We start from the raw sequence: 27058 nt of genomic DNA on the forward strand, positions 1-27058 counted from the left end.
CTCCCTCCCTCCCTCCATACCCAGTTAATTATGAGAAACAAGATATATTTTTAACTAGCCTAACAAACAACAATGTCCTCGGAGATACTGTTATTCTCAGTTGCCAATACCATATCATTTTACAAGGAATGCATCACAGTTCACACGACACTGTTCTTCAGCATAAGAAACATATTTTACAAGTCTGGAAATGATCAAGGATTTCAATACATGCAAAAAGCAATACTTAATATACAGCACCCTTGTATCCTGTCATCTCCAAATGTTCTGTGACGGTACCAGACACCTCCATTGAAGTCACGTTCCAAGCTCAAGTAAATCAGATCTTTTACTCCTACACAATACCACCTCTGCATCTGACAATTAATTCATGTGTGTCAGCTGAACTTTCTAATCAGCCATTAGTGTCAAGAGCATTCAGAGTTGTATGTCTAATTTCTGTATCCTGAAAATGAACTTAAACTGACAGTTCCAGATGAATATAATAAAAGCTCCACATTACACCATTGATATGCTATGCACTGTTTTGGAGAGCCATGGCATCTACATCCAAAATAGAATACCATGAATACATATTTGTGTTCTGTGTACAATTTCTTTTGTAAAAGTCAAAATTTCTAAATAAAATTGGAAAGAAATTAAGCCATTTTCTTTTTAAAGAAAGCTGACATCTGACTGGATCAATGTTCACACGGCGTATACTGACAATACTGTTTAGGGATGTGTTGTCAGATCTTCATTCAAGAGTGGTATCATAGAGTAAAACAGACTCCAATGCGACCGAGGCACCTTCAGAGAACTCGACAAACAGTATTGTTTTTTCTATCACTCTACACAAGAGGGGGGCTGACGACTGACTGGGGGAATAACATCATCTACTAGCAATAAAGACATGAAGTATATTGGAGCACTGCAATAAGTGATCAAATCCACATGGGTCGAGATTCAGAACATTTCACAGATATAATATCTTAGTGCAGTCACCAATAGCTCCAGCACAATTCTCACACACACACACACACAGCTATGAAGGAACCCAATCTCCCTGCAAGCAGCTAGCTACACACTCTCCACCTCATAAAATGTTGAGTTATTAATTGTCAATGATGGTATGTTTTAGAAAGTTTGTGTTTTGGTTTTCTATTTTGGAATAAATCCAGCGAGGATACAGCTTTCTTTTTCAAATTCATGTTGGGCAGACATAAAATATTGTTGAAAATACATCCCCAAATGACTAGTTATAGCGTTGACACATACCCAAAAATCTATAAAGCTTCTTAATGTTTCTTTTGTTTTAAAATTGGGGGTGTACAATCATATTCTTCCTCTGGATCAAGTATGAAATGGATCCGATGATCTCACATATTTTTCTTTATTTTCTAATACAAATATGTCATGAAGGTGTGGATGGAGTTATCTGCCCTTGTGTTGAAAACAGGATCTGGTTGTGCAGGACAGACATTGAACTGACACTGCTAATCACAACTACATAACTTATACCATATCCTTATTCCTACAACATTCTAAAACATTCTGTACAATTACTAATCAGAAAACGTAGCTATCTAAAATCACTTCAATCCAAAAATTAGATTTAACACCCATATTATGTCATGTTTCTAAAAGCAAACAACTGTCCCTTCTCCAAGTGAATCTAAAATAGGTAAATGACATGTTACAATGTTACAATGTTACATTCAGTATGAGCATGTTACAGACTTATGTTACACAAGGAAAATAATAACACCCTCTGTGTAGCAAGCGCATCCAAATATAGTTTACATACCTGTACACACCATCTATAAATATCAAACGCCAGAACGCCCAAAGAATTAATTTACAAATCTAATCATGTCAAAAACAATTGTCATGTGAATTACTAACAAATATCTAGCATCAGGTATACTCAACTAACTACACTCTACAATGAGATTCATTTTCAAAAATGTACTTATTTATCATGTTTATTTGACAAAAAATATTATTATTCACAAATCAACAAAAAATGAGAAACGAAGCTTGCCAAATACCTGGCCCAAGCCTTGTTTTCTAGTTTTAGGTTGTTTGTCTGAAAAGTGTTTATTCTTTAAGTAATTGAGTACTGGTACCTGATAGAGGAATTCCATGCTAGAGTAGATAAACAAGTCATAAGTGTTTCCATGGCAACTGCCACATGTGATCAGTCCATACATTTTAATAATAACAAAGAGACAACAACTAGTCTCACTATCCATATCAATACAATCAAATTGGGGTTTGCAAATGGGGTAATAGTTGTTGAAAGACTCGGTATGATAAGGTCTGTTTATGCAGAAGAAATCCAAAGTTGAAATGGAAAGGTCGTATTCTTATTTACATAAGCACATTTGCTAATTTTCATAACAATTTCAAGAATGGCTTATTTCCCCAAATGGATTCTTATCAAACCTTGTCCTTTGTTTGACAGTGATTCCCCAGAGAATCACATCACTCACAAAAACTATGTTCAATAAACATATTCAATATCTTAGGAATCTTGATTCATTGAAAATCAGTCTTTAACCTAAGAAAACAATTCATATTTTTAGAGGCTAATTTTTTAACATATATTTCATCAACATACAAACACAAAAACAAACATGTACAGTCAGGTATTGTTTCTGTACCAACAAGACCAAAGTAACAAGAAGCACTTGTCTTGTCTTGGATGAAATGCTGCTTCAAGTTATCGTCTGTCACACGAGTATTTAACACAGCTTAATTACTGCATGTTGTCCAACAATTAACAACAAAACACTCAGTCATGGTAAAGGAAATATGTTTGTTGTTTATTTAACCTGTTACAACATGGATGAGAAGCTCTCTGTAAAACTGTTTACAGAATCTGCACGTCATAACACTCCGCTCATAAACTCAAGGTTCAGTAGGCAAGGTGTAAGGGACTACAAAAATATAGTATAAATAACTTGTATACAAACAATTCATAATGGAAGTGGATGAAATGTAACATTTGAGGAAACTGCCCCAAATATTGGCAAGTTTCCAGAAATAATTTTTTTAAAAATATCCCCATGCTAAATGAAAAAAAAAGACAAAAACTGTTAGTGGCAAGACATTTTCTAACTGATCGCATGGATCTACACATCATAAGGGTTATATTTAATATCAAGTCGATTGTCAGCATTTTAGACAAATAGAATTCTGTTCTTATTCTTAGTAAAAAATAAAAGATCTGGTGATGGATTAAAATATTTGTTTATAACACTCATGCCAAATTCTGATCGGATTCCTGCTCTAATGCAGAAATATCAGAACTTAAGGCACCGGTGCCATCTCTGTGGATGAGTGATAACCAGAGGAGTCAGGAGTGGTGAGGGAGTGAGTTGTGTTTGATGCTGCTGTTAGCTTCATTCAGCCATATCAGGGATGGTGGCACCAAAAAAGTGCTTCACAGATTGTACCAAAAGGGGCACTGAACCCGGGCATTTGGTGTGAATGCCCCTAGCATCAACCTTTCGGCCACCCTACCCAACTGTCATTAACGAACGGTAGAGAAACTGAAAACGCAACAATTCTTAAATGCCATAGACAGAAAAGCTATTTTTAGATTTTCCAGTGTCTGTTTTGAACTAGGTTTTGAACAATTATTATAAGCAGCCAGTAGTTGAGCTGAACTTTATCAAACCAAAAACGTAGGCAGTTATTGTGGATTATATTGCACAAAGTACTGTAATAATGCCCTTGTTTTTTATTGCAAAATTTACAAATAATTAAAATAAATATGTTTAGGATATTTTGAGGCTGAGAGGGAAAGTAAATTCTGTTTCACGTCTGCTTTGGGGTTGGCTAATTAGAGTTACCTGCCCTTGGGAGCATGAAATGTAAGACTATTTTGGCGCCTTAACGAATGACGATTACTAGATACAATGCATATCAATTTTTTAAACATTTTTAAATTGTAAACCTAGCAGTAGAATAGGATTACTAATCCTAGCACAGCCATCAATGGGTGTTTTCTGCAACTGGATATATTCACTGGTTTCCAAGTAAGTATCCGGAACTCGAGCCTCGGGACCTTCCCAGAGAACTCATCAGATCATCCATTCCTGCTAGAACGCTCTTTTTCAACCTTTTTAAACTTGCACCTACAGGCTTGGTATTTCAACAAATATATTTTTCATCAAAAAACATGTCTGTGATGACAGAAATGCCCATTGAGACACTATAAGAGTTTTGGCCGCACTGAATGTATTGTGAAACCCCTCGAGTGCCCTTTGTGGCAATGCTAATAAGTGGCCCATGTACCTACTCACACATCACACATCACACTAACACCTACCACGATCTAGTGTCAACACACATCAACACTATCACTATCTGTCAGCACTGTTCAAGGGGTTCTATCTATTAACACATATGAATATGATTAGGATGAGGATGATTAGGCTTCTTAGGCGATCAATACAATAAAGGTGCGAGGTTATAAAAACATCTTGTTTTTATGTAATCAAAAGAAGAGTCACAAAACAATCTTACTCCTACGACTATCGTATGTCTATGTTGAAGTATTTGAGGCCTGAGTCATTGTGCTACGATGGCTTTGTGAATAAGAACTAGTATATTCGACGTAATAAGCGCCCACGGCGATATTCGTAACATGTTGGCTAGCGAACAATCCCAATTAGCACCCCTTCCGGTTGATAAATATACACAGGACTTATTTATTTGCATATAACACACACTTGTGTGTTGTATGCACCCTTAATAATGGGCAATTAATTTCTGGAATAATATATCTGTCGCATTTATCTTTCAACTCTTTTTTTCACAAAAATAATATTCTAATAAGAGCCCCCTATTTCTAATTTTGAGTGCACCCTGGGCGCTTATTACGTCGAAAACGGTAAGCACCTTGGTTTGTCTTAAAACTTAACATATTTTCATCAGGATGTAATAATTTGATGCTGGTGTAGAGGGAAACTGATGGTTAAGCCATATATTTTCTTGTTTACGGACTCATATTCGTGATTTTTCAATAACACAAAACTCATACAAATTATGAATACTGAATAATAATACGTTTTTGTTCTAACCTATTTCATGAGATATTTTGCCAAACAACCCCAATGCATCTGCTAATATTACATTGCATGACAAGGCAAAAAAAACTCATTAACAATAATATCAGTAGGTCTTGTCTAACAGTCTGCCAACAAATATTCCTGTATTATCTTAAGTATAGGCTAGAAATATCAACAATTATTTCAACAAAATTTATAAAGACAGGCAAGATCACTTTGGTCGAGCAAGCCCTGTCAATTCCATAACAAATCATCCCCTGTTAAAAGTCTAACGGCTCAGCAAGAAGATGGTCATCTTCAAAACTAATCTTCCCTGTGATGGTTTGGTTTTGGGATGGTCCAAACTGCAATGACCTTATCTGATCAAAATGAGAATTCTTGATGTGGGCGAGTCCATTGTGTAAGAGGGTAGGTAGAAAGGTGAAAATCCTAAGCTTCAAAGTCATTATTGTTTCTTGCTGTCTTCTGGGACGACAACGAAGAGCTTCTGAAGCATAGTTGTAGTGCTCTCTGAAACAGAACATGCATAGTTCAGTGAACAGGAATTACACAAATTAATTGATATATATAATATCCTGATTTACCTAAACAAGCACCTCCACTTTCTAATTTTAACAGCACTTGACCATTTGACTGTTTCCACTTGGGTGTATGAGAACAATAAAAACAAGCCAATATGACATGTCTGCTTGTGTGCAAGCCATTAGTCAAAGTCATTGCCATGGAAACTCGAAAAATAATTTGAAAAAAAGATTCCAAACTATCAATAGGCACCAGTTCACCACAATACCTATCTATGCACCAAGTTTGGTTAAGATATCTCTCATGGTGTTGAAACGAAACGTGATTTACGGACGGATGGATGAACAACACCCATTCCTATATCCCCCTTCCACTTCGTGTCATGGAAAATAAATCACTTCATGATGTACCTAATATCCAAATGGCTCTAGAACAGACGGTAACTGTGATACTTGCGGCTGTCAATAACTAGATGTTTCAGAATCACATAAAACCAACCTTAAAAACAGAACTTGATTTCGATTTCAGATAACCATCTAAAGTATTCCAGACAGTATCTACCTATAACATTCCCCACATTTTCAAAATCATTTGAGTGAAGTTGTTTTGCGCTGTAATCAGCAATATTCCAGTAACTTATTTTGTAATGTATTAACATCAACTAGAATACAGAATACCGAACGCCATGTTGGTGAGCGATGTGGCCCTTTCTAAGTTTTTCACCGGCCATTTTTTATTGATAAAAATGTGATTGATATTATGTGCTGTTAGCGTACGATGACACAATCAACCAGGTCAGCTGACCACCAGATCACTTTAGTCGTCTCCTACAACAACCTCAAAAAACTGGTGATTAACTAGATCAGAAAAAACATGTCGAAAAACCTCAATGTCAAAAGTCAGCTCGGTTTTGTTTTTGTTGGGTCTTTTTTACAGGGGAGATAAGATTTGGACAGTTTAGTCTGGGAATAAGTGGACAAAGTTTAGCTTTCCACGACCCTTACAATGACTTACCCATGAAGTTGTCGAAGACTTGGGGCTTGTTTGTCCAGTACACAAAGATGAAGTACACAGGTATTCCTGTGGCGATGATAGCACAACCAATACCTGCAGCAGCCAACGTGAGGGGAGATCATTTAATGAGAAGGACACATTCAGATTTCCTGGTTTCACAGAGTATTTAAAGATGAGGTATTACATTTAGAACATTAGGAAGTGGTCATTTGTTATGGGGAGAGGGGGGTGGAGGTGTAAGATTAAGGGGGGTGAAAACATGACACAGTAAATTACAGTGAAGAGTCCTGAAATAATAACATTTCAATTTATTTTTTTAAATATATTTTTTTGATAAATTCGAACATAATATGAGGATGATCATTTATTACAGGGAGGCAGTATGAAAAAATGGTACCTCGGAGGTGGTCCTAAGGGGGAAGGGAGCAAAGCAGTATATACTTTAGTATGATACAGTACTAAGACCAGTTTCCTCCCTAGTAGTACATGGTACATGGTACATGGTACATACCTGTCTCTACTGGGCTAGCATAGAGGGGAAGCACAACCAGATAGATGGAACACAATGTGTACAGGATTGGCCAGAAAAGGTGAACCTAAAAAAAAAAAATATTCACTATTTTTAAACATAATCAACTTTTATAATAATCAATAATGACACACCTCTACTGAAAATTAATATTATTCCTTGCTAACGAAAACCATCATCTACTTGATGTCAAGATTCTTGCTGCCAGTAGTTAACAAAGGGAGATAATTTGTGCAATGGTAAATACTGATTATCTCCCTTTGACCATATCAGAACAAGCTCCTTCCCAGCGTGTGACACCTTCGTTTCACTCTCGGTAACATCGCTGCCACCAGTGTGGGCGCGGCCATTACAGGAATCTTGTAATTTGCCCTCTAACCCCAAATGTAGTAACGTTTATACTTTAGTTTATGTCTTTGGGAATGCCATCATATTTCAGTTTGAAAAGGTTTACGACTGACCATGTTTTCCAGATGAATATACTTTGTTGTTTGTTTGTATAATCAGATTGGTTCGAGATTGCAGACAAACAGAAAATCAACCAACTTCTCCCTTACATTCTTACCATATCAATTACATAATCGTTTTAATGAAATAGAAATTCAAATTGACAAACAAAGAAAAGTAATTTAGCAGGGGTAAGTGAATGGCGTCACGACAGTCAACATAACAGTAATTCGATTGCGAGTTCAACTCCAAGCACGGTTGTGGTCACCTATCACAGTGGGGAGTTTTGACTGGGGGCAGAGATAGTATAGAGAGCTCCGCGAATGGGCTATCGCTGTGAGGAGCTTGATATCAGAAGACTTGCCCAAAACACTCATCTGTACAAAACAACATTAAAGGAAGTTCTCCATCATCCATACGGGTAACACAGAGCTGTGAGAGGCAATATGTCTGCCATGTCGTACCTTGATGGGTCGAGGCATGTTGGGTCTCTTCCATCTGAGGTACAGCAACACAACCACCGACAGGCCGATGGACAGCCACGTTGCAAAGCCGACGTAGTTGATGAGGGCGTAGATGTCCGAGGAGGCCAGATATACCAGCGACAGCAGGCCCTGAAGACAACACAGACGTGGTTAGTGTGTGTTGTCAATGTGGACAACGTGATGGCAGATCTTGTTTGAGTGGGACTGTGTGGGACTGTGAGGGACTGTGTGGGACTGTGTGGGACTGTGAGGGACTGTGTGGGACTGTGAGGGACTGTGTGGGACTGTGAGGGACTGTGTGGGACTGTGAGGGACTGTGTGGAACTGTGAGGGACTGTGAGGGACTGTGTGGGACTGTGAGGGACTGTGAGGGACTGTGTGGGACTGTGTGGGACTGTGAGGGACTGTGTGGGACTGTGAGGGACTGTGTGGGACTGTGTGGGACTGTGAGGGACTGTGAGGGACTGTGTGGGACTGTGAGGGACTGTGTGGGACTGTGAGGGACTGTGTGGGACTGTGTGGTACTGTGTGGGACTGTGAGGGACTGTGTGGGACTGTGTGGGACTGTGAGGGACTGTGTGGGACTGTGTGGGACTGGAGGGACTGTGTGCTTCGCATTGTAACTAGTGCTCTGTGTGCCACTGAGACATTGTCTCTGTGTGATGAGAATAATTAGCAGATGATGGACCGAAATACATCATTAAGATGACAAAACAAAAGGAGTTTTGAATTTCCTAATCTTTTTTAAAAAAAATTTATTTTAAATATTTTATTTCATCTTTTTCTGTTTCAAATTTAATTTCGGTATTCCAATTGGCCCAAACAAAGTCCCTTTAATAAATAGGAAATACATTATGTGAGCTGGTGAGTTTAGTTTTACGATGTTTTTAGCAATATTCCAGTGATATCACAGCAGTGGGCACCATTCACACATTGTACCCATGTGGGGAATCGAACCAGGGTACCCCATCGCCCGAAACACATTAAGAAAACAGCAATGACATATTTTCAATCAATCAATCAATCAATCAATCAATCATCTGCTTGTTCAATCAATCAATCAATCAATCAATCAATCAATCTTCTGCTCGTTCAGCACCAATTCCAACCAATGTATGCTTGAAAGTGCTGCACTAGTATTACCCCGGTCAGTGGATCAGTGCTTTCCTTCTAAGCATGTGAGGCACTAGAAGGTTACCAACAACAGTCACATTACGATCTCATTCTACCGGGTACCCACTGACTGCTGGACTCACCATGAAGAGCACAGCCGGGAGAGGGGTCATCCTCTGGACTTGCACCATGCTGAGAATCTGAGGCATGTGACCTTCACGGCCGCCCACGTAGAACAACCTGCAATCAACAGCAAGACGGTGACCTTCAATAATCGTTAATTTCTAAACTAGTCCAAGATTGTAAATTGGTCAACAAAAAATTGTAGCAATCTTCCAGGCCAAGCCATTTACAATGTCACACTCATCCCTGATAGTTTAGTTTATTTCAACAGTAAACAGTAAGTCATGTTGACAGCGGACATATCCTGCAGCAACGCATGCTTGTCGTAAGAGGCGACTAACGGGATCAGGTGGTCAGGCTTGCTGACTTGGGTGATGCATGTCATCAAATCCCAATGGAGCAGATCGATGCTCATGATGTCGATCACTGGATTGTCTGTTCCAGGTTATTTACAGGCTGCCGTCATATAGCTGAAAAATTGCTGAGTACAGCGTTAAACAACGAACAAACAAATGATATATCCTGACATATTTCAATTACTGGAATAGTATAAGTTTTCGTTTGTTTATATTTTAACAACACATTCAGCTATATTCTAGCAGTATGAAAACAATCAAATCTGATCAGACAGTCCAGTGATCGATATCATGAGCCACGATCCACACGTCTGGTACACTGACACAACAATCAACCAAGTCACCGAGCCTGATCTCCCAATCCATTTAGCTCAGATCCAATTCCAGCCAACCCCTTGAGATATAGACATCCGTTAACTATTTTACATATTTACTTATTTTTTACCTGGCAGTAGTGAAGAGGATGCCATTGACTCCGCCGAAGGTTGACAGAGACACAAAAATCGGCATGATCCACCACATAAAGCCATACAGACGCTTGGAGAACATCTGGAAGAGGAACGTCAAGAGTTATCTCCCTTGCATAACTGTCAATCTCTTTTACTGGGTTCGAGTAACTTACATCTCTGTACTAGCTAGGGCTGGGACGAGTCCAAATTTACTACCCGGGTACCCACCCCCTATAACCTAACTCCGCTATAGGTCTCAAGAGATCGGTACAAACAGTCCGATTGGGTAAAGTTTTACTGTGGCCCTGGCAAAATGTTCTTACATGCATAAAACCATCGAGTGTTGCATCACTGAAGCTGAATGAAGTTATATTTTTATTCAAACATATAAAAGTCAGAAAGAATGGGAGTATAGCGAGAAAGAAATGCGACATTCGTAACTTGCAGTGTAAGCATAGAGTTTAAAATAATTTTTGTCACTAAATAATATCATGTGGCTAACCATGTAGTCCTGTTGGTACCCGGGTCCTACTCAGTACCCACCCAACCCGGGTACCCCAGTTACCCGCCCCAGCCCTAGTACTAGCTCTTATTTGTTTTTCAAATACACTGTCTTGTCACAACAAATTGTATAAATAATTAAGTTTCTTGTTATTAGGCGAGACCAATTCAATAATTCTTTTTCACTGATTTTGAGAGTCATTAAAAACAAAGGAAATAATAACAAACGCTGATCAGTTCATTTTAGGTTAACTTCCTACAATACAATATTCACACAATAACACGAACAAAACATTTAGAAAAAATGGATACACAATTTAACCTGCAACCTTTAAAAGAAACTAAACTTGTCTGTGTTAAATCCACAAAGAGCCATGGATGTGTTTACTTACCACAGCGACTGCAGCGCCTCCGACTATCTCCTCACGCGAGACGGTTGTGAAGTAGGCGACGTTGGTGAGCACGTAGACCACGGTCACAAGGATGATGGAGATCCAGATAGCCTTCGGGAGGTTCCTGAAACACAACAATAGGAAAATATGAGGATGACATTTGGGGTAATTATGACTCCATGATGGAGATCCAGATAGCCTTCGGGAGGTTCCTGATACACAACAATAGGAAAAGATGAGGATGACATTTGGGGTAATTATGACTCCATGATGGAGATCCAGATAGCCTTCGGGAGGTTCCTGATACACAACAATAGGAAAATATGAGGATGACATTTGGGGTAATTATGACTCCATGATGGAGATCCAGATAGCCTTCGGGAGGTTCCTGATACACAACAATAGGAAAATATGAGGATGACATTTGGGGTAATTTTGACTCCATGATGGAGATCCAGATAGCCTTCGGGAGGTTCCTGATACACAACAATAGGAAAATATGAGGATGACATTTGGGGTAATTATGACAATAACTAAACACTGTGGGGAGGGAGGGAGGGAGGGAGTGAGTGAGAGAGAGAGAGAGAGAGAGAGAGAGACACAGAGAGAGAGAGAGAGAGAGAGAGACAGAGAGAGAGATCGAGAGATCCTGTTATGTCCTGAATTGTGTGCATATGAATGAGAGAGAGAGAGAGAGTGTGTGTAATATGCCCTTTTCTATTTGTTTACAAAATATAATTCAGCAACTGTTTTTGTTCGAAATCGAGTCAATAAATTGTGTGAAATCAATGATTAAAAGTAATACCATCTAATACCATTTGCAACAACTTGACTAATTTGGTAACCTAGCCCAAGAAATTGGAACATATTGTAATTCAAACAGGACTATTACACCTTAGTCATTCATTTACGGCTAATCGCATATTATTAATAACACAACCAAATGGAAATGGAAATGATCACCCCCATAACATGCACAAGATTAAAGGTTTCGTGGGACTGTTTACAACTATTTGTATGTGTTGTAGTTTTGTTGTATGTTCTCACACCTGAACATAAATTGAGAGAGAGAGACAGAGAGAGAGAGAGAGAGAGAGAGAGAGTTGTTCTGATGGTATCAAGGGGGCTAGGAAAGCAGAATTTATAACGCGTTAAGTGAGTCTGTTGTTTACCACCGCCTTTTGGGGCTTCTTAATCCCACCCTCCCGAACCCTCCATGGCACTCCCGAAACCCCCCCCCCCCCCCATTCCCTCCAATGAATGTACTCAGCAATATGCCGGCTATATGACTGCGGTCTGTAAATAATCAAGTCTGGGCCAGATCCAGTGATTGACATCATGAGCATCAATCCACACAATGGAATATGATGACATGCATCAACCAAGTCAGCGAGCCTGACCACCTGATCCCCTTTGTCACCTCTTCGCCTATTACGGCAAAAAAAAAATACACAAAAAATTAAAATACAAAAGATCACGTATGTTTGAATGAGAAAACTCACTTGTAAGGATCTTTCAATTCCTCTATCACAAAGTTGAGGTAGTTCCTGAAACAAAGTGACAAAACCTATCTGTATTGTCCTGTGTCGAAATCATTCAATTATTTTCCATGTATGACAAAATTTACATGAAATTAGATTGTTAAAATTAAATTTTCACTAGAACTTTTCTACATGTGCAAGTCACTTAAGCTCATATAAATATATTTCTAAAATAGGTTTTACTTAATAAAATGACATAAAAATATACTTTCAAACTAAAATCAGTGACTGCAATGTGAATTTTCGTTTAAACGTGTGTTGCTACGTGTCTGCACTTTAAACTGTTTTCAAGCTAAGTTGGCAAAAACGCCTCACCATCCATTGTAGGCAAACAAGCCCGAGTAGAACGCTAGTGATATTTTCCCAATATCAGGTTCTGTGTTTTCAAAGGGATTCTTGAAACTGTCAAACTGACCTGGGGGAAAAAGAAGGCTTTCATTGTTTACAAAGGTAAGAGAATTAATGGGTTACACTTTTTTAACCCCAAAATATCAGCAAGATTTCATTTTGTTTTCTTTGACAATGGAATGAAGGAAATAAAGAAGTAGATGTTTTGTGACAAAAGTCAAAGGGTTACCATATTTGAGGTAATAAGCACCCTGCTCTAATAAGCACCCACAGCGACATTTGCTAATATATTGGCTAGTGAAAATCACAATTAGCACCCCTTCCGATTGATCAATGTACACAAGACTTATATATTTATCACATGATATATGCACCCTTACTTACGGCAATTAAATTCTCGAAAAATATATCTGTCATATATAACACGTACAGACTTTTCTTTTGTATCATATCAGGCTGTCAGCATAAACCACGAAATTTATGATCTTTCAACTCTGTTTTTTTTCTTCACCAAGATAATATTCTCTTAATAGACCCCTATTTCTATTATTGAGAGCGCCCTGAGCGCTTATTACGTCCAATACCGTACTTATTATAAATTGTGTCTGATTTTATTTTATAACTGAAAGTGGTTTGACAAACATTATTTTATTTTTGTAAATCTTTGCATTGGTGGATCTAGTATACAAAATGTTGAAAACCCCAGGTAATACGTACCTCTACCCAGCTGCACGAAGCCTGTGATGATGATGAGTATTAACGCTAACACTTTGGCGTAAGTAAACACATCCTGGACTCTCGTTGCCCATTTCACGTCGTAACAGTTGACGAACGTCAGCACCACTGAAACAACAAGACAATACATGAGCAGGGTGCAAACTCGGCAGCTGCTCCTCTGCATCAGTTCTGGGTAAGATGTCGAGATGTAGCTTCAGCAGCTGACCCCTGTTAATGAAAACATGCCACATCCCTCATCTGTGACATAATAAACAGACAACGGTGCAGTAAACTCCGGTTATAGCGAACTCAAAAAGGCCACTAATTGTAGTTCGTAATAACCGTAGTTCATTATAAGCATATATACAGCATGTACACAACAAATGGCCAGGACGAAAAAAATAGGTTTGTTATATTGGTCAGTTCGTTATAAACGTAGTTTAATGTATGTTCAATTCTTTCTTTCCTTTTTTATTTTGAATGTTTTAGAGGTATACAAATGTTATATCGGTCAGTTCGTTATAAACGTAGTTTAATGTATGTTCAATTCTTTCTTTATTTTTTTATTTTGAATGTTTAAGAGGTATACAAATGTTAAATGGTATGCTTCAGTATGACGTCACTTTCCTAACAACTGCTTCCCAAACATTCAAAACAATTGAACAATATTTGTTTGTTATTTAATGCCAAACTCAACAATATTTCACCTAGATGACGGCGGTCTGTAAATAATCCAGTCTGGACCAGACAATCCAGTGATTGATATTGTGAACAACAATTCACGCCGTCGGGGTACGGTGACAAAACGATCAACCAGCAGAGGTTGCTAGGGACTAATTCTAGCATTTGCTAGCCATTACATGGAAATGGCAGATTATTCAATGTGTTAAAATACTCATTACAGTATATGTGTTTATGACTCATGAAAATTCATTCCCTTTTTCATTTCAAGAAACTAAGTTTCATTCATTTATCTCATGTCTTCTCTTGCCACTATGAGTATCGTAGCGTATCGAGATACGTATCGAATCGTGACCTAGGTGCATCGTTGCAGTCCTAGAAATTGACCAATACTGAGTGAGTATGGCTTTACGCCAATTTTAGCAATATTCCACCTAATCACAGCTGTTGAAATTGACGGACAATTTTCCTACTATTCAGAGTTTTTAGTTAAAATTTGAATATTTTTCAGGTTTGGTGTTCCCATTGTTCGAATCCTCCCGACTGTACACGCAGCACAATATCCCACAATGCACCACCAGCTGTGCCTGGGTAGCAACAACATGATAACATTGTCATACTGTCAGTCAATAATTACAGCTCAACAGCTGTTGAAATGAAAATTCCGAAGTCTTTTCTTCCTTGCTTCAACATTTATTATTTATTGACCTGTGTTTGTTTGTTTGTTATTTAACGCCGCACTTAGCAATATACCAGCTGTATGACAGCGCTCTTTAAATAATGGTCCACACAATCCAATGGTTGACATCATGCGCATCAATCCACACAATTGAGACATGATGACATGCATCAACCTAGTCAACAAGCCTGACCACCCGATCCCGTTAGTCACCTCTTACAACAAGCTTAGTCGCTTTTATGGCAAGCATGGGTTCCTGAAGACCTATTTTACCCCGGATCTTCACGGGTCAAACAGCCTGTGAAGAATAGTAGACACCATAATACCATCTTGCCCAAATTATTTAAAAAATGATATCAAAAATACAATAAATTTTTATCAAATAAGATTTTCTTTTCAATCGAGAATTATTAAAAATGATTGTCTTAAATAGTCTTGTGAAAACAGGGCTAGGGTTTAGTGCATCTTTGAAGAGTATTCCAGTTACATCACGATCATGTCTGCTTGATGTGGAAGGAAAGCCTGAAGTAATGCAGGCATAGAGATCTGTACCACCATTGTCAAGTGAAACTCATGGTGATCCATGTAGCTAACCTAGGAACATACTTGGTACAGACTGGTTTCTTTAAAACAATCTTGTTTCAAAGAGTGACAATGTCAAGTATTTTCTACAGAGCAGATGCCTCTCACACTGAACCTGGCTATCAATGATGAAGCTTGTCTCCATCCCGAAGATCCTGAGATTTATCTGCATCTTTTTGTCTGAGATTCAATCAAAAACGTCGCCTCAATTCCACCCACGGGGTTCCCATCACCGTGGTAACAACACGCAAAATGGCTTACATTCAGTCGGACAGCGGGAAATTGTGCAATCTGGTTCAAACCTGTGTCACCTCATCACAAGATAACCTGTATTGATTGAGATGCTCTTAATTGATTCTCACATTCCAATCACGTTAATGAATCGGAAGTACTGACAAGAGCAACTCCGCCACAATCAGAGTCTTTCAGGTCATTGACATACGCCCCGCCATAACACAGAATTACTCGACAAACCAAACATAAGACAACTATTGAGGTTGAAGGAGGTCTGGTCCACATGAAGTCTTAGCGCTACAGTGATTGTAACACCCATACATTCACATAGACTTACGATAGTTGAGGGCTCTGGTCCACTTGCACAATGAAGTCTTAGCAATACGGTGATCGTAACACCCATACATTCACATAGACTTACGATAGTCATAGGGGCTCTGGTCCACTTGCACAATGAAATCTTAGCACTACGGTGATCGTAACACCCACACATTCACATAGACTTACGATAGTTGAGGGCTCTGGTCCACATGAAGTCTTAGCGCTACAGTGATCGTAACACCCACACATTCACATAGACTTACGATAGTCATAGGGGCTCTGGTCCACTTGCACAATGAAGTCTTAGCAATACAGTGATCGTAACACCCATACATTCACATAGACTTACGATAGTCATAGGGGCTCTGGTCCACTTGCACAATGAAGTCTTAGCAATACAGTGATCGTAACACCCACACATTCACATAGACTTACGATAGTCATAGGGGCTCTGGTCCACTTGCACAGTGAAATCTTAGCGCTACAGTGATCGTAACACCCATACATTCACATAGACTTACGATAGTCATAGGGGATCTGGTCCACTTGCACAATGAAGTCTTAGCAATACAGTGATCGTAACACCCATACATTCACATAGACTTACGATAGTCGTAGGGGCTCTGGTCCACTTGCACAATGAAATCTTAGCACTCAATGATCGTAACACCCACACATTCACATAGACTTACGATTGTCATAGGGGCTCTGGTCAACTTGCACAATGAAATCTTAGCTCTCACACAGATCGTAACACCGATACATTAACAGAGACCTACAATAATCGTAGGAGCCCTAGACAAACGTGCACAATGAAATCTTGGCGCTAAAACGATCATGACTCCCATACATTAACTAAAAGCTCTACATCAATACCCAGAGTTTCCAAACAAGCCATTTACATCTAAATCAGTATGCCATACAGATGTTGAATATATTGAGTAAGTCAAAACTAAAAGCTCAACATCAACACTCAATACACCAAACAAGCCATTGTTCATCTAAATCAGTATGCCATATCTGGAATATATTAGTCAATCAAAACTAAAACCTGTACATCAATACTCCAAGTTTCTAAACAAGCCATTGTATAACTAAATCAGTATCCGATTCATGACTCTAATGACCTTGAACTTGGGAAAGTCATCAAAGCAATTTGAAAGTCACCTTGGCTCCTCGACTGAAAAAGGTGTGATAATTCCAATAACAATTAGCGATTATTTTGAATCAGCTCCGACATAAAGACACACGACATGTTTACCATTCAGTCAATACATCTACAAATCGAGAATTACGCATCTCAAACTATATTGATCCCTGACGAGTTCTCTACTCGGAAACGGATCAGGGCCACAGATTTAATAACCAGTCGCACTCCAAGGTAGCAGAGATGACAGCGGTGAAAGCGAGATCGATATTGCACTATTATTGAATTGAAGCGGACATCTGGAGCTCGTAAGGCTGTCCTATTAATACACTGGCAGACAAGAGTGTATTTTCAACAAAGATGCTAATTGTGGTTCTATTTGGTTAGTAATTGATCAATTGATTGCATTGTTGAATGTTTATGTTTGCTACAGATCCCCTCGTCCAATGTGGCTGTGTTTCTCTGTGTACTCTCGGGGCTTTGTGGCTTATTGTCAGAGTGAAGTCAGTTGTCATTGTAAGGTGGTGTCAGGGAAGTAGTACTAGCAGGGGAGGCAGTAATTAGGAAAACATTACCACCTGCACAGGAAGTTAGAAGGTCACTGGTATTTATTTTAAAGCATTTTTCTCACACACAAAATACATTTCCATGAAATATTAAAATTTTACTGCCAAACACTATTTTGAAAAAAAACTCGACTTGACATATTTTTGTTCTTTTGAAGGGAAATGGTTGAGAATGCACCATCAACGATCAGACCTAATCAGCTGAATTAAGCCAACTGAATTGTCATTACAATAAATATTTTACCAGGGTATGTTAGCAAAGCTCAGATGTGTTTAGATCCTAACAAAGTTACATGTATTGTAGAACGTTTGACTAAAAAAAAATGTACTTGTTAACTATTTCTTTTCATTTGACAATTCATCAACTTCTGTATCAGTAAACGCTGAAAGTCCTTAATCCTCATTATCTGTGATTTATTCAACTGACATACAGGTTCCCAGCAAGTGATGACATTTTCCTGGCCGACCTCCAAACTGACACAAAGGTCAATGCATGAGCAGTCCGGCTGTAACAGCTTTTCACAAACTAGCACTTGACATCGTGACATGGTACAGTAAACTTCTCCAAATGTTACCACTGCAGAAAAACACTGTTTGTATGTACATCAGGGATTCTGGTTAGATTTGCTCCCCAGCAACCTATGCTGGGCCCCGTTCCTCAAAGCGATCTTAGTACTAATGTGATCGGAAGTCCCATACTTTAGCATAGGCTTACGATCATCGTAGCGATAAGATCGCTTTGAAGAACGGGGCCCTGGTTGTTAAAAGCGACTGGATCCAATGAGTGAGTGAGTGAGTGAGTATGGTTTTAGCAATATTCCAGCAATGTCAAGGCGGGAGACACCAGAAATGGGCTTCACACATTTTGGGAATTGAACCCGAGTCTTCAGCGTGACAAGCAAACACTTTCACCACCAGGCTACCCGCCCACCCCTAATGGATCCAGTGGTCAGGCCTGGTAACTTGCCTGATTGAATGTCATCATACTCAACAGGATTGTTGTTCATAATATCAATCACTGGGTTGTCTGGTCAACATTTGTTTATGTACAAGCTGCTGTCATATTGGTGGAATATTGCTGAGTGGTGTGTTACACAAACAAAATGGCAAACAGATTACAAGAAATCATACCACGCATCTGTCCATGAATAATCTACAACTACTATTTTGTAAGGGACTGTTCCTGCTTCTGTTTGACATACTGTTTGACTTACTGTTTGACATACAGTTTGACATAGTTTGACATACAGTTTGACATACAGTTTGACTGACTGTTTGACTAACTGTTTGACACACTGACTTACTGTTTGACATACTGTTTGACTTACTGACTTACTGTTTGACATACTGTTTGACATACTGTTTGACTTACTGTTTGACATACTGACTTACTGTTTGACATACTGTTTGACATACTGTTTGACTGACTGTTTGACATACAGTTTGACTTACTGTTTGACATACTGTTTGACTTACTGACTTACTGTTTGACATACTGTTTGACTTACTGTTTGACTTACTGACTTACTGTTTGACATACTGTTTGACTTACTGTTTGACTTACTGACTTACTGTTTGACATACTGTTTGACTTACTGTTTGACATACTGTTTGACTTACTATCTTTAAATAGAAGTTTGTACAGACAGCGAAGTGAGAGTTGTGATACTACTTGGTGGCAGTACACATCTTGTAGAGAAGATGGCACTCGATACATGGGCTCGATTCATAAGCAGTCAGCAAAGTAATACGCCCATGGCAGCTGACGTCTATTCTCTATCTGTTACCTGACTATAAACATATCTGTTATCATGCATGTACACACTGATAATTTCCATGTTTGTCCTCCTCCACTAATGGAGGAAGTAAAGATTATTCATTCATTGTTGCATTAAACTTAGACTGAGGAAAAAGGTTGAGACAGCACCTACGATGGAAATATTTCTTGGTTGGTTGGTTTGTTGTTTAACGCCGCACTCAGCAATATTCCAGCTATATGACAGCGGTCTGTAAACAATCAAGTCTGGTCCAGACAATCCGGTGACTAATATCATGAACATCGATCCACGCAATTGGGATCAATGACATGCATCAACCATGTCTGTGGGCCTGACCACCCAATCGCCTCTTACGACAAGCATAGTCGCCTTTTACAGCAAGGATGGGTTGCTGAAGACCTATTCTACCCCAGGTCTTCACAGGTTGGAAATATTTCTAAACATTTCTTTGGATCCATTTTCTTCTAACAAAAATGTACGTCCTAACGACAAAATCCCAGACAGCACCGAAGAGATGAGACCTATAATCCACCTCACTGAACAATGATGATCAAAAATAGCCTGTGTGCCTCATTCATCTAAGCCGATCCACACCAAACCTTCGTCAAACCCTCATAACTGACTGCTTAATTGATTGACATGGGCACAAGGCTCCCTGCAGGGGGGCTGGTCATGTGACAACTCCTTAACATCGCCCTCGGATAATTATCAATCATCTAGCTTCTAGCCATCATGACGAGACAAAAGCCATCACAATATGATTTCACTGGGAATAACAATGTTTTTATAAGATCCTGTTTCGTGTGTGTAGATTCTGAATCTGTCAGAAATATTTTTACAATTTATGCATGACACGACATCTTCATCATGTTCATTACATTTTCTCTGACACTTCTGCTTTGTCAGCAGTACACAAAACAAACTTTGAAAAAAAGACATCCTAAAAAAAATTATTCCAGTTTTAACTGCAAAATGGGAACTTGTCACAAGGAGAAACACTTGTTTATCTTAACTGACCTCTGACCTTAATGCAGCATTGACTACTAAACGAAGGTCAAACAATTTCAATCATGGAGTGATTACTGGATAAAGACCTCACGACAATCATGCTCCATGACCCACACCCTGTGGAATTGGGTTAGAGTTTGATTAAGCTCTTTGCCGCCTCTATTAGGAAATACAATCAAAAAAAAACCCACACAAGACAGTGAGGACACAGCTATTCCTTCGATAGTACACCCCCATGGTTAGAGAAGCCATAACGTTTGTTAAACGATGCACTCAGGAATATTCCAGCTATATGATAATGGATCTAGACCAGACAATCCAGTGATTGATATCATGAGCATCAATCCACGCAATTGGGATACATTGACATGCTTCAACTAAGTCAATGAATCTGACCACCGAATCCCTTTAGTCGCCTCTAATGACAAGCATAGTCGGCTTTTATGGCAAGCATGGGTTGCTGAAGACCTATTCTACACCGGATCTTCACAGGTGGCAGATGCCATGACATCAGAAATGACACGGTAAATAAAATATCCACAACATAAACATGGTTCTGCCTTATTTATTTTTCAATCAAAACAGCTCGTTTGATATTTTTCAAAATACAGAAATCAGATATACCGTATTCGATGTAATAAGCGCCCCGCTCTAATAAGCGCCCAAAATAATGGCTGTTGAACAATCCCAATCAGCACCCCTTCCGATTGATCAATGTACACAAGACGTATTTATTCGCGTATAATACACACTCGTGTGTTATATGCACCCTTAATTATGGGCAATTGAATTCTGGAAAAAATATATCTGTCGTACATAAATATTTCAGGCTGTCACAATAAACCACAAAATTTATCTTTCAACTCTTTTTTCCACCAAAACAATATTCTAATAAGAGCCCCCTATTTCTAATTTTGAGAGTGCCCTGGGCGCTTATTACGTCGAATACTTAATGCTGTTCTGAATACTTTGCTCAAAGCCTTGATAGAAGATGATGGTTGATGAGACATTACAGCACAGAGGTGTCGTAACGTCTTAAAACATCTGATGTAATAACATTGAAAGTAACCTATGCTTGTCCCCAATGTGAGTTAAAACCTGGAACACCTCAACCAGTGGTCGATAGAATGAGCAATCAGTCTCGTCACAACACAGAGGTACGAGTTACAGAAAATAGTCTGTTTACAGTGCATAGGATTATTGATTTCTTCATGAAGTATTCAGCTCTATCCCCTCCTTTCTTGTCAATTTGTTATGGCAACTTGTAACTAAACAAGCTTGTGCCGTGAATAACACAGCTAAGTGCTTTTTACTGTAGTCTCTTCACGTAAACACTCCCATTTCTGTTGTCATGGGAACTAGCTGTTCAATGACGTAAAAGAATAATGTATGGAAGCATGGATAGATTTGTCAAACAAAGCTGAACATGAGAGGAAATGTTAAATCAGAGCCAGCTATCTGGGACTCATTCACCAGGTCTGAAGCAACTCTTTGTTTCAAAATTAATATTTTTCACATTTTCACCAATCCTAAAATATTTTAAAGTTGAAAAAAATAAATCTGGAAAGCGTCATATCTTTTCATACGACAGACTTCAAACTTCTATATTCACCACACACAAAACTGTGCATACAATATGTTTCATCTGTAATAAATGAGACAAAAAAAACCATTTGGTAACCATGGTAACAATAAGAATCTCTACAAAAAGCAGAGACTTTTGTATGATTCAGACAATGTCATATCGAAAGAATGTATTTATCAATCACTATCAAGTAATGATCATACCGGGTGTCAGCGTATCCTGCCCCATCGGTGGCACAAACACATGCAAGGCAAGTCAATCGTTCACAATGACCGGCTTCACAAACACTGTACACATGAAATATTCAAATAACATCCTGAAAATAAAAGTAACGCCTTCTCTTTTTTCTCCCACCTACCAAATAATAAACCTATTCAAAAAAAGCCCATAATACCACTACACTACGTGGCAGTCCCACATTACCATAGTGGTGTGTTTGTGTCCAACAAGACCTATTATCACTTCATTACTTTGGATTCTGTTGAAGTCTTTAGAGACAGAGTTCACTAATGACATCGCACAGGGAACGGCTGAGTTGACAGATTCCAGTATCGGAAAAGTTTCACATATCATCCACAGAGAAGTAGTGAGGACTCCGTTTATTGATATTATCTCAAATATCGAAAAGGGTATTTCTTGTTTCCCATCTCAACTTTGATGCTGTCAAGAGTGTATCAACTGTTGGGTCTAAGTGGCTTTGGCTGCAAATTACCAAAACATTATATGCTTCTCATGAATTTTAATTTTGAAGTACCGTATTTGACGTAATAAGCGCCCCGCTCAAATAAACGCAAGCTTTGCCTGCTGATTACTGCCTGTTTGGAGTGAGTGAGTGAGTATGGTTTTACGCCGCTTTTAGCAATATTCCAGCAATATCACGGCAGGGGACACCAGAAATGGGCTTCACACTCCTGTTTGGAACAATGGATGTTGATGATCATTTTCCCTCATCGTCTATGTGGAGTTGTGTTATCACAAATACATAGATATGTACGGTAATATGTGCAAGCATGCGGGTAGTATTTTTTGTAAGAGAAATATATATCTAAATGGGTAAAATACTGAGATCAGTAATTTTCTGCGTTCACAAAATTTATGACACTTCAATTCTGTTTTTTTCTCTCACCAAAATCATATTCTAATAAGCGCCCCCTATTTTTAATTTTGAGAGCCCCCTGGGTGCTTAATATGTCAAATACGGTATATTATTTTTAAGTTAATTGTTGTTAATTTTAGAAAAAACAATAAAAAATAAAAATTTATCCGTTGTGTTAAAAGAAAGTGGAAGTATGTAGTTCTTCTGTCATTATTACCACTAAACTTATACATTGTGATGCGATATGATCAGTATCTCGACACTCCAGTCATGACACAATAATTCAGCAAGTGACGGAATATCTTTCTGCATCAGTCATCTCTCTTCCTGCTGCATTAACTCCATCTGGAGGTTACTGCCAAGTCAAGGAGCCTGACCACCAAAATCAATGTAGTCGCTTCGTAAGACAAGCAATATGACAATGGGGACCCATTCTAAATTCTCACACATCAGAGCTCCAGATAAGCTGCGTAACTGCGTAAAATACGCATCAGAAATGCTGAAATATGCAGTAAAATAAAATCCAAGCGTATCAAATACCCAACGAACATTACAGATACGCTTCAAAAATCAAACTTGTGCGTATCATCAAAATATTGTGAAGTAACCCTGCGTATTCGATTAGCAAATCAGCAACTTATTTTGAAATTATACACGGGCATTCCTTCAACCTTGCCAAACTCCACGATGACAGTTACATCACGATCATTTGCCATCACCCTTTCTTGTGGAAGTATCGTGGTATTTTTTAGTCCTATAAAGTTCTCGAACCCACACGACACCAATTTGCAGGGACTAGATGAATAGTGTTTTTAAATATTTAACTTAAATACCCACATGTGTAAAAACTAGTGGGTAACAGAAATTTGAATACCTAGATAGAATTACCGATACCCAATGATTTTAAAATGCATGGGTAAAATACCCACAACACCAAAAGCTTATCTGGAGCTCTGCACATACCATCAGAAATTAACATACCATATTTTCTTGAGTATAGTGCCCCCAGGTATAATGCGCACCCCCCTCTAGTGGATTCAGTATTTTGGCAAGAATAATTTCAAATATTATGCGCAGAAAAACATTACACCCCAGTACATTTATACATAACATCAAGCATATTTATCCTCCAACCAGCCCTTAAGGCCAAACATTCCGGTATACAGAGCATGAAGTCACACTGGGGATAAAACTTGTACTACCCCCAGTACTTACATCATGGACAAGACCCCTTGACCTTAGTGCACATTTTTTATGTCGGATGTCATATCATTCAGCCGGGGGATCCGACTTGTGTGGGGCAAGATGTCCTCTAATGAGTACTGATACTATCACAGACATAGTCCTGTTACACTTACATCTCACACCAGGGCACCCTTCCACAAAGCGATCTTAGCGTTACGACTATCATAAGCCAGTGTTAAAGTATGGGGCTTACGATCACCTTAGCGCTAAGATGGTTTTGTGGAAGGCCCCAAACACTGCAGGAGAAGTCGGCAGTGTAAGGCTATTTCATGAACAAGATACTTTGAATGCAGTATTAATGCTCAGTACTTATTCACAGTATTTATGCACAACTACGCATCACACTAGGGATATCGTCTTGTGCAGCAGCCTTGACCTGAAACCTGACACATCCGACAGGCTCGAGACTGACAGGACATGAATGTCACAGAAAAGTTATTCCGCCACAGACCACTTAGACTGACATTTAGTCTCTGAAATCATATATTACACAATATCCTTCTTGACTCTAAAAATAAAAAAAAATCCCTATGCTGATTTGTGGAATAGAGCTGGCTAGACTCGCTTTTGTATGCGTTTCTAGATTTATTAAAATAAATATATTCCATGGTCATGGCGCAGGACTACAGACCACTAAATGAAGTAAGAAAAGGTTCTCAAATACAAGCATTCAGAAGCCTGAATATTTTTCATCCTGCACTGAAAAAAAAATAAATTTCATATTTCATTAAGAATAAGCTGTATCTAATGTTCAGGATGTTCCTAGCTCAGTATTTTTATCTTTAAGCACTCAAAACCAAAATAGAAACCATTGCACTTCAAATATTGCACAATAACAATTACAGGGGATTGTGTTTTGGAACTATTTTAAAATTCATGACAAGTTAAAAAAAATTAACTTTCTTTTTTTGTTATTAAATTTTGTTTATGTTTACAAAGTTGTACATAAATATATATCACAGCATAATCAATCTTGAAATCCATTCAGTGCACATCACAAATCAGTTACGAGCAACAACATGTATTTGTGTCAGTCACTTGTTAGAGAGTTGTATTACTCCATGACTTCGTTTTCAACATTGTTGAGCGGTGAAGCAAGAAATAACGACAACAGGAGGAGGATGTAGTTTCTTACACAGAAAACTGCAAACAAAGCATTTGTCAACATTTTCCAGTGTTCGCATCTAAGTAATTAAGCAGGGTCCATTTCATTACAGGACACCTGTAGATGTCAGGCTGGAGTAACTTCCCTGCAACTAATACTTGTGGAAACAGGTGATTAAAGGGATCGGGTGGTCAGGTGGTCAGGTGGTCAGGCTGAAGTAACTCCCCTGCAACCAATACTTGTGGAAACAGGTGATTAAAGGGATCAGGTGGCCAGGTGGTCGGGTGGCCGGGTGGTCAGGTGGTCAGGCTGGAGTAACTCCCCTGCAACCAATGCTTGTGGAAACAGGTGATTAAAGGGATCGGCTGGTCAGGTGGTCAGGCTGAAGTAACTCCCCTGCAACTAATACTTGTGGAAACAGGTGATTAAAGGGACCGGGTGGTCAGGTGGTCGGGTGGCCGGGTGGTCAGGTGGTCAGGCTGGAGTAACTCCCCTGCAACCAATGCTTGTGGAAACAGGTGATTAAAGGGATCGGTTGGTCAGACTCGGTGACTTAGTTGGGTCATCGTACCAACATTGGACTTTGCTTAGTCACTGGTTTGTCTGGTCCTGGAATATTTACAGGCTGCCATTTACCTGAATATTGCCGAGTGTGTGGCAGTAGTACATCTGCCATTGGCATGTCATACCATTTGTCTTCGTTAACTCTTTAAATGTCAAGGAGTAATATATAAAATAACATACTCCTATCTCAGACTTACGGATCTTCTGACTAGGGATTAACACCATTCATTCACTTCTGGCAGATAATCTGTAATCCCCGTATCTCACTGGTTGGTCCTCGAATCCTCGAAATGTACGAAATCAAACGGAAACACTGAGGAATCCTAGATAAATCCCATTCACTACAGAGGACAGTGGCCTGAAACCTGGCTGAACTTGGAAGTTCAACGGGAGTGGTCTCCCCTAGACAATACTGTTTAACAACTATTCCTCACTCACATAATAAACTATGAATATCTACTGAACTTATACCTGTCACAATCTGATTTCTGACATGGACCATTATCAGCTGATACAAGACCCAGATCAATAGTACTGGACCCTGGCATCTGACTGGTTGTGAAGTTACAGACTACTTTTTTCTATAACCAATAAAACTTAGAAAGATATATAGGACATACGGTATCAAGATGGGTGAAATTATGTCCTTGACGAGGCTGAAAAAGTTAACACAAATTTTTGAAAGCTGTGAATCTGAGAAAGACTCATCCTAGAATGTCTTGCTTCCACTAGTATCACCCGTATATCCAGGTCAGGTCACAGCGACCCACAAAGATAAGCATACTTGGCCACCAGGTCAGGTCACAGCGACCCACAAAGATAAGCATACTTGGCCAGGTCACAGCGACCGACAAAGATATAAAATAGATC

General features: G+C 38.9%; 1 protein-coding gene across 1 annotated transcript in view; it reads right to left on the reverse strand.

Annotated features, from left to right (window-relative positions):
- Window positions 1-2020: 2020 nt before the first annotated feature.
- LOC139477050 (large neutral amino acids transporter small subunit 2-like) overlaps window positions 2021-27058 on the reverse strand; it is a 45479-nt gene continuing 20441 nt past the window's right edge. Inside the window, exons 2-11 of the mRNA XM_071259613.1 lie at window positions 13598-13723; window positions 12848-12947; window positions 12494-12538; window positions 10992-11115; window positions 10095-10198; window positions 9314-9410; window positions 8037-8186; window positions 7108-7192; window positions 6597-6689; window positions 2021-5570 (exon numbers count right to left, since the gene is read on the reverse strand). Coding sequence (XP_071115714.1) covers window positions 5506-5570; window positions 6597-6689; window positions 7108-7192; window positions 8037-8186; window positions 9314-9410; window positions 10095-10198; window positions 10992-11115; window positions 12494-12538; window positions 12848-12947; window positions 13598-13723 — 989 coding nt within the window. The 3' untranslated portion in view covers window positions 2021-5505. The remainder of the gene's footprint in view (window positions 5571-6596; window positions 6690-7107; window positions 7193-8036; window positions 8187-9313; window positions 9411-10094; window positions 10199-10991; window positions 11116-12493; window positions 12539-12847; window positions 12948-13597; window positions 13724-27058) is intronic.

This window comes from Haliotis cracherodii, unplaced genomic scaffold, assembly GCF_022045235.1.
Source record: "Haliotis cracherodii isolate W230 unplaced genomic scaffold, xgHalCrac1.p SCAF_30, whole genome shotgun sequence".
Taxonomy (NCBI): domain Eukaryota; kingdom Metazoa; phylum Mollusca; class Gastropoda; order Lepetellida; family Haliotidae; genus Haliotis; species Haliotis cracherodii.